The sequence below is a fragment of the Oncorhynchus tshawytscha genome, linkage group LG01 (genome assembly GCF_018296145.1).
Source record: "Oncorhynchus tshawytscha isolate Ot180627B linkage group LG01, Otsh_v2.0, whole genome shotgun sequence".
In the NCBI taxonomy this organism is placed as follows: Eukaryota; Metazoa; Chordata; class Actinopteri; order Salmoniformes; family Salmonidae; genus Oncorhynchus; species Oncorhynchus tshawytscha.
Window position 1 is genome coordinate 70,026,772 of NC_056429.1, and position 9,823 is coordinate 70,036,594.

Here is a 9,823-nt window from a genome sequence, read left to right on the forward strand (position 1 = left end):
TGAGATCAGTGTGAGAAGGTTATTTCACACCTTGAGCAGCCATGTTGCTTATGTGAACAGTCCAGGGACACCACAAAGCCATGCCATCATGATGTCAGTCCCAGGAATACACACAGTCACACTCCTGAATGTAGAGGTATACTGTACACAGGATATGAACACATAGAAAGATAGGAAGACTTATAACATAGACAAAGATTGTACATGTATTTATTTACTCAGACACAAACACACACCTATAGCAGTGGTTTCCATGGGTGTGAAGGGCATGTGTTCTCCGGTTACTGAGCACATAGTAATAGCACTACTTTGGCAGGAGTTATGTCCACCTGTTACTCGTCTTACAGCCCTGGGAGGAAGACCGTTATAAAAGGTTCACATCTAAACGTCAACAAGCACACTGGCCATTCCAGCCAGCAAATGACTGCATAAAACACAGGCCTTTATCTCCCACCCCTGAAGGGCGACAGTCCTCACATAGCTGGTGTCGACTTCACACAGTGTCATAGATACCATGGCCACAGTCATAGAATCTAAACAGGCTAAACCTACAGGCCTGGGACCAGAGACAATTCACATAGAGAATGGAGACCAAAACCGATCAACAGATCCAAGATCAGCTCTTCAGTATCATGTCCACACACAGTCACAACTTTCAGTTATAAAAGTTGAGGATATAGTTCCTCATAACACGACAGGGTAATCCATAAGAACATGTCTATCTAATGGAGCTACACTAGCCATGTCATCTGTGAACCAAACCACAGAACAGCACTAGTGACTGGTGTCACCATTGCCACCGTCATGCCCCTAAAACAGACAGAAAGAAAATCTCCCAAATGGCTGTCTGTTGATTATACATGCTAATTAAATGAATCTGTATTCCTGTACAACAGGCCTGTCAGAGAGGAGAGACTGCGACACGGACCTCACAAAAGCCTCATTACCAACTTATGACTAAACTCTAGAGGGACGGCGGCTTGGATGTGACAGTCACTCACACGGGAGGGATCAATGGAGGATGCGGAGTGTCATGGTGTGGTGGGGCCAATGAATAGCATAGCAAGAGGCTATGGCAGCTTGCACTAATTGAAATTCCTCTGTTAATAAGGATCTCTATCCAGCTCCTCATTACTGTCAGTCTGAAATTCAAAGACTGAAAACGGCGGTGCATAAATGTGCTTTGCTATACCACAATGCAACTGTACATTTTAAATGACAAAGATTCTCGCCATCTCTCTCTTTTGTCTTGCTATTTCTGTCCAGCCTCACATTAGTTGTTCTATCCTTCCTACAGAGGACAAAAGCAGAGTGCTGAAAACACCATCATTTGCCCAATCTTCCACTCTCCAGTCATTTCCCCAACCTGTACTCCGGTCAAACAAACAGCAATCACAGCCACTGCGCTAGCCCATGTCTCCAAGCAGGGCTACTCAGGCCCTCACATTCAATTCTGAAGAAAAATGACACTTTGCTTTCTGATGGGAAGAAAAGCCCTAGTGAAAGAGAAGAGGGCTAAAACTTCTCTCCTGGCTTGACTGTGACACAAAGGAAGGAGGGAGTTTGCAGCTGAATTAGGGTAGAGGCAGCCCCCGGGCACTCTAATTTAGATCATCCACTTTGTAATTCATTTTTCCGGAGTAAAAATGTCCTCTCCCCTTCTGGGATCTATCTTTTCAAGGGCCTGTTGGGAGGCATTTAACGCATGTGCTTCCAGCTCTCTGGCGGTAGGAGGTTTAGCCTGCATGTAATCTGAAAATGAAACTGTGAACGGACTCCTACCCACTCAGAGGTTAACTTTACTTAGGTCAGAATATTACCAGAATAAATTAATGAAATATACTTTGGCAAGATATTGAATAAAACATTTCTATGTAGATACTGGTATCATTTTGGTGGAAATGAAACCACTGAGGTAGACTGAGACTATGTCTATGACCACAAGGCTCTACAGAGGGTGGTACGCTCAGCCATTGGACATTCCCTCTGGGACATTAACTTCTCACTTCTCCCCCTGCTGCTCCCCTTATGAACATTCCCTCTGGGACATTAACTTCTCACTTCTCCCCCTGCTGCTCCCCTTATGGACATTCCCTCTGGGACATTAACTTCTCATTTCTCCCCTGCTGCTCCCTTATGGACATTCCCTCTGGGACATTAACTTCTCACTTCTCCCCCTGCTGCTCCCCTTATGGACATTCCCTCTGGGACATTAACTTCTCATTTCACCCCCTGCTGCTCCCTTATGAACATTCCCTCTGGGACATTAACTTCTCACTTCTCCCCCTGCTGCTCCCTTATGAACATTCCCTCTGGGACATTAACTTCTCACTTCACCCCCTGCTGCTCCCTTATGAACATTCCCTCTGGGACATTAACTTCTCATTTCACCCCCTGCTGCTCCCTTATGAACATTCCCTCTGGGACATTAACTTCTCATTTCTCCCCCTGCTGCTCCTTATGGACATTCCCTCTGGGACATTAACTTCTCACTTCTCCCCTGCTGCTCCCCTTATGGACATTCCCTCTGGGACATTAACTTCTCATTTCACCCCCTGCTGCTCCCTTATGGACATTCCCTCTGGGACATTAACTTCTCTTTTCTCCCCTGCTGCTCCCTTATGGACATTCCCTCTGGGACATTAACTTCTCACTTCACCCCCTGCTGCTCCCTTATGGACATTCCCTCTGGGACATTAACTTCACTTCTCCCCCTGCTGCTCCCTTATGGACATTCCCTCTGGGACATTAACTTCTCACTTCACCCCCTGCTGCTCCCTTATGGACATTCCCTCTGGGACATTAACTTCTCACTTCTCCCCCTGCTGCTCCCTTATGGACATTCCCTCTGGGACATTAACTTCTCTTTTTGACCTGCACTGTAAGAGCTCGGTGCATAAGAATTTCACTGTACTCTGCAATTACATCTGTGACCCTGTGCATGTGACTAATAAACTCATCTAATCTAATGGTATATTATATTGCCATATTAAATCAAATTACACCTTGCAGGGAAAAATACAACAGTCAGCTAACACCATTCCATTCCAGGCCGAAAACTCGAATGAATTCAAAATCCAGTTCCACCATTCATTCCACTCCTTTCCCAGAGCTGCGGTTAGACTGTAGTCTACTGGGTCCTACAGGTTCCTATAGGATGGAGTAGAAGGTCTGCCTTACAGAACCGCCGGCCCCTCGCCTCTGACACTCCATCATTTCATTTAGACAAGTGTTATTAAAATCCACTTAGCAGTGCCGTGAGAGCTACACTATGGAAACTATGCAATGGGCCTTGGAAAGTTGAACCTAAACATCTGCTTTGAATCTGTTTAAAAATGAGCCCTTTTCATTAATCTGTCTCACTCGTCCCCTGCATGTCAAAGAGGGTGAGTATGGGGACAGAGGGAGAGACGAAGGGATAGAGGGGAATAGAGAGAGAGACAAGTAGCTCTTGTCCTTTAAAAAAAATAATTAACATGCCAAACCTTAATGTATAGAAATATGAAATGCTCTTTTCCAGAACAGTATTGAGCCAGGCCTGATCATTAACCCAGAATGTCAAGTCAGTAATTTATACTCAGATTGTCTACTAAGCAATCAATTCAATACACATCAGCAATAGTCAGGCTTAAAGAGTTCAGGCTAGTCATGCCACTGAAATGAATGAGTAGCGATCAAACATGGATAAATCTGAGTGAGATCGAAACACAGTTGCTGCAGAAATCACACATTCGATAAATACATCAATAAGTAAATGAGTGAATGAATGACAGAATGAATGAATGAAAGAAGAAGCAAAGAGGAGAGCGGAAACTAAGAGAGTTGACGACGTCTCCTAATGGCACAGGAGCAGTCCACTGCACCACGACCACGACATGACACAAACACACTCACCATCCACCACATCATCCTCATCAAGGCATTCACAGACAAACAAAACCCAGCATCAGCATAGACTACACATGCATATCTAAAGATACTGACAATAAACTGCATTGGTGGATACAGATTCATATATTATACTACATATTTCAACAGCCTACTCACTTTCTTTTTTTTTGTCTGAAAGTATTCCTTCAAATGTAAATGTCAAAAAAAGCATAATAGTATGCTTATAAGCAGTGTAATGTCAGCCCCACATATAAACTAAATAACTACTTAAAAAGAACCTTCACTGTACACAAGTAAAATATGAACTTACAAGATTTCATCGTTCTGGAACTCCAAGACCCCATGAGTATCTTCAAAGTCCTCTCCACCTCCGCGTGCTGTGCCCTCCACAGTCTTGTAGGGCACCATGACGACCCCACGTGCCCCCGATGTACGCAGCACCTTCACCTCCATGGTACCCACGCTCTCACTCACGTGGGCCACCGGCTCCTCGAACGTGAAGATGCCGGCGTGGTCGTCATCAAAGATGGTCACGGTTGCCGTGGCGGGCAGCCCGAGACAGGCCACCGCATCCACGTGATTGGTCTCTGGGTTCTCTACCTCCTCCCCCTCTGCCAGCAGTACTTTGACGTTGCTCAGATGGATCAGGAAGTTCTCGTCCTCCTCAAAGATGTCATCATCGATAATACCCACACGGATCTCTTTCTGGGTCTCTCCGGGCTTGAACACCACCACCCCTTCGGTAAATTCGTAGTCCGAGCCCGCGTTGGCTGATCCATCCTCTGTACGGAATTCCACCGACACAGTCTTGGTCAGGTCGCCACCTCGGCGTAGCACGTTCACTGCCACTGTGCCGCAGTTCTCCAGGCACTGGTAGGAGCCGGGGTCAAAATAGATCTTGGAGACGGGGTCGTTATCAGCCACATCAGAGCGGACCTCGTGCAGGCTGATGGCCTTGCGGGCCTGGTCGGCTGCATGCTTCTTCAGGATGTTCCCAGCGCCGGTCATGAGCCTGGTGGCCTGGCAGCGGTAGAAGGCCCTGCTCTTCTGCTGTGAACTCAATACCTGGTAGTTGGCCAGTTCAATCAGCTGCTCCACCTCTTTATCTGGGTGCTTCTGCTTCAGCTCCTTCAGGATCTTGGCCATGTCGCGCCGGGTCTCCTCCTCATCCAGGTCCTTCACGTTCAGGTCCAGCCCCAGAGGCCCGTCCAGGAAGTCTGCCGCGTGAGAGTTGAGCATCTTCCCATCCATCTCGATGTCGACTTTGGACGGGAGCGGGCGGTCGCCCTCGGTCTCAATGATCATGCCCCGCTGCTTGCCGGTACGGTAGCGCTTGTAGACGTACTTGTAGAAGAGCAGGCGTCGGTCAGCGACCCAGGCGAACAACACGCAGATGGGGAAGAAGAAGAGGGTGAGCAGGCCCTCCCATACCTGCACTATGCCAGGGGAGATGACAGCCAGGATCAGGTAGAGCCATATGTAGGCGAAGATGCTCCAGGTGGCTGTGACGAAGAAGACGCGCAGGTGCTTGACCTTACGGACCTCCCCGTCGGGCACCACCCACACACAGATGCCGATGATGACAAACATGTTGAAGGCGGCGCTGCCCACGATAGTGCTGGGGCCCAAGGCTCCCGCATCAAAACCGTGTCCACAAACCTCAATGACGGACAGTAGGATCTCAGGGGCACTAGAACCCAGGGCCATGAGCGTGAGGTTGGACACTGTCTCGTTCCAGATCCGCACGGTGGTGGTGGTGGTCTCTCCGTTGGGTCTCTTAATAGTGATCTCTTTCTCCTGAGAGGTGATGACTTCGATGGACGCCATGAAACGGTCAGCGATGATGGACACTCCGAGGAACATGTACACCAGGGCCACGAAGTAGACTGTAGCCCGTGCCACTTTGTCCCCGAACGAGGGATTCTGAGGTTCCCAGACAGGCAGAATCACCCCTTTTTCGCATGCTGTGCCTGCTGTAGTGCACACAGTAATGTTGCTGCTGGCAGTAGGAGACACGAACTGATCCAAGTCCACATCCGAGGACATAGCCGGCACATGTTGGAATTTGAGGAACAGGATCGCTACGACAACCACGAACCGAAGGCCAAGGGAGAGAATGGGGGAGATCTGAAAGTGTCCCATGATTCTGGAGTGGTTCACTTCCTCTGCTTCCTAAACCTGCAGAGAGGGGGGAAATGAAGGGGTTGGAATGACTGGAAATGTAAGACAATTTGCTCTCATTGTAATAATAGTGTTAAAACAATGTAGTAATTCACGTCAATGATATAATATAACCATAGTATACATTTCATATCAATTGCATATTGGTGGATAATTCCCCTGGTGAGTAGCTGTGATGCCTATAAGAGAACCAACCATATAAGGTCTGCCTCTTGGTTGGAGGGAAGGGAGGAAGCAGGAGATTCATTTTTATTGATTATCTGCAGGGATGAGGACATTTCACATATTTCATATGCTTTGTAGGGAACATTATGCAGATATGTCACATGCATTGCAGTTTATGGTCGATTGATTGCATCCAGAATATTTTACAAGGCTCTATAAGAGGGATGGGCAACTTTCATGGGGGTGGAGGCCACAAAAACATCTGGGGCCCTAAGCCGGCATTTTGGGCGTCCCCCACCTTGCGAGCAAAACATTCTAGTGGCCACCCTCTTAACAGCTTAGAGAAAAAATGTATGTTTGCGTTAATTTCCTGCAAATCTACACATTTTGCCATGGGGTGTATAAATGTTGCTGTTTTAAAGCACATTTGCTGCAATTCTACACATTTTGCCATGGGGCAGAGATTTTTTAGGGGTGTTTTACAGCTAATTTCATATAATTCTTCACGTTTTACCATAAGGTGGAGAGAAATGTTTGCCGTATTTAATATGATATCTGAGTGAGATTGACTAACAAAATCAATGGGGGCCCCAGATGGGTAATTCGACCATGATTACTACAAGTTTAGATAGCTGGACTAATTTATTAATTTAAAAAAAAATAGCTGCCATGGGCTAATTGAGTGACAAGAAAAACTGCTGATGCACAAACAAATTTCGAAATTGCATCTTGTCTATTCTTCTATCCTAACTAACTCTCAACATTAAATTGAGACCCCGACTGAGTTCCTAAAAAATCTCAGCCTCTAGTTGCCCATCCCTGCTCTATAATGACCGGTTCCCCGACCTTTGAAATAAGAGGGGAGAGAGAAGATCTTGAGTGTGCATTGCCTGCTAAATACGATGAGACTCCGCGGGTAAGGGAAGCATCCAGTGAAACGGGAGTGATGCGACACTACTCACCGGGCTGGACAACTCAGCATCAATGTAGTCAGAAAAGAAGTAGACACGCAAAGATCTAGGCAAGATTATAATAGACTGATGAAGACCCAAGGGTCGAAACGTTGTTATAAGTAAAATTACCCAGGAGAATGAGCAGAAATGTGCGGCGTTTTCTTTTCTGTTTTCCAAGATTATAATAGACTACTTTACCATATCATTTAAATGTAAGCCATTTTTTCCATAGGCATATTTTCACAATGATTAATTATTGTTTTACATACCTCTATATTAAAATGAACTTGAATAAGAAATTAATAAAACAGTAGGCTAAATACGATAACTAATCATTTAGGTCTAGTTTATCAATCTGTTGAGGATATATAATAAATACATTATGGAGGGATGGTCACGCCGTGTATAGCCTACAATTCTGTGCCGCCTTCAGTGCATCTTTACCGGGTTGAACGCTTACGATTCCTGTCATATTTACAATAGAAAGGCTACTTGTAAATGGACGGTTGTGTGATTTCTATTGTTTTACATGTTACCATCTATTTATTATATTTCATATATTAATGACTAGACCTACAGAAAATTCAATAGAAAACACCAATTTCCTAATCCACAGATTGAATCCGCATATTAGAAATCCCCATCACCGCAATGCAACCGCACAACCTGCACAATTAACCAGCATAAGACTACGTGAATGCATTTTGCGCAAAGGAGTGGCGCAAATGGGTTCTTATTTACCTTATGTAGCCAACTATTGCCGACACGAATCAATCTATGCGGGTTTGGGCTATGTGAAGGCACGTTGTACACAACTTTCACTTCCATATCTGTATCTGGAAACATGGCAATGCTGTTTAGCGCAAACGACCACGTCTTCTTGTGGCGGGCAGGAGAGCAAGGACGCGCAAGAAGGAATACCAATACCTACAAATTGAGGTATATATAGTCTCAATAGAAGTCTCCATCAAGGCTTTACCATTTTGATTTTAGACAGAATAGTCTACTAATCCCAGTAGATCCGTATAAAATAGAATACCCTATGCGGAATGGTATAGGCTAGCCAAGACATGCGGTAACATTCTGTCTTCGAAGTAAGCACTCCGCCGCTCCATCGACTATTGGGTGATCGCCTGGACTAAACTTGCTGTGAGAAGATAGTGCCACACAAATACCCAATATTGATATGTTAATGATAACAATAGCAACATAATCATACCTTTTCTAAGACCCAACGGCAAGATCCACAGGCAGAATAAGTCAGCAATAGTAGTTGTTGTAGCCTAGGCGTGAAAATGCCAAGAGAGAGCTGCAAGAGCCGTCAGTAGTAAATAGCCTATTACGGCTCACAATCGTCTCGGGTTATATAGGAGATCAAGGCGAGATACCTAGGTGAAGAAAAAACTGTTAAAGATTCCCATACACTCGCAGTTTTCCACGACCTGTATGAGATGATCAGATAACTGATGCTTTATCAGAGAATCTGCATATCGGAGGACAAAAAGGTGCACTGAGAGTTCTTCCTAATTCTCCCTCTCTCTCTCTCTCTCTCTCTCTCTCTCTCTCTCTCTCTCTCTCTGGCCACAGAGCTCCGCGCACAGACAGACCGAGACCTAGTCCAACCTGAGTTTAGAACTCGGGCTGCTTCGGTGGAGGCGGACAAACTCCCGGGTAGGCTCTTTCCCACAGCTCTCCCGCTTGGATACCGTCCTATTCAGATTGCATTTAGAAATAGCAGAGGGAAACGAGACTAGCGATGCGGCCCGCTGCCAACCCGCCTATCAACACCAAGACCCTCCCATTGCGCAACTGTAAATACTTGTTGTAACGTTGTATGCATTGTAATTAGGCCCACATTTCAATAAACATTGTCATTATAATGTAGCCTTCTACAGCATAGGCCCACACGAGTTTCCTTAATTTTGGAATAACGTAGGCTACCATAATATATTGATGCTGATCTAATGGATTGCTTTGTGATGTGGTGAGTCTTGTCATGTTGGTAACTCAACTCGCTCTTTTGACCTATTAACAACTGTGAGACCTCAGAGATTTAAATAGCATAGGGCCACTCATACATTTTTTCGATGGCAAAGTAGTTTGGAATAGGTCTCTTGTCTACATTTTTTTATGGTATTTGACCCTCAAAGGTATAGACAAACCTACTTAAAACGGTCACTCAAATTGATGGTTTTGCTGATGCGTAAAGCGTGCTGTCATAGCTATACATTCGCTGACGCCATCCAAGCAAACCGGGAACATTCCCAGAACATTATCTAAGGTTCCTAATACATTCTAGTTAGGATTGTATCTAACATTAGGGTGATAACAACAAAAACATTCAAATAATGCTTTGGATAACAAAATGTATTTTTTCTCATTAAAAAACAAGAAATATATTTGGGATGTTCTCAGAACATATACCCCAAAGTTCTCATTAGGTTCCCAGGTAATGTAATAACACAATGTACCAGTAATATTTTTCTTTCAAAACAAAATTGGTGCTGTTAAAGTTCCAGTAACACAAAAACTCTCCAGACCTATGGATGATTATGGAAAGTTTGTATAAAACATTTGCCTGATGTTACAAAAACGTTCCCAGAACACATCATGTCTGTTCTTTAAAGCTTCCC

At 45.0% G+C, this 9,823-nt stretch overlaps 1 protein-coding gene across 2 annotated transcripts in view; it reads right to left on the reverse strand.

Moving 5' to 3' along the window:
* LOC112255898 (sodium/calcium exchanger 1) overlaps positions 1-8,923 on the reverse strand; it is a 192,737-nt gene extending 183,814 nt beyond the window's left edge. For both annotated transcript variants that reach the window (XM_024428746.2, XM_024428738.2), the window contains exons 1-2: positions 8,410-8,923; positions 4,202-6,069 (exon numbers count right to left, since the gene is read on the reverse strand). In XM_024428746.2, the coding sequence (XP_024284514.1) occupies positions 4,202-6,033 (1,832 nt within the window). In that variant the 5' untranslated portion in view covers positions 6,034-6,069; positions 8,410-8,923. The remainder of the gene's footprint in view (positions 1-4,201; positions 6,070-8,409) is intronic.
* Between the last annotated feature and the right edge of the window lie 900 nt (positions 8,924-9,823).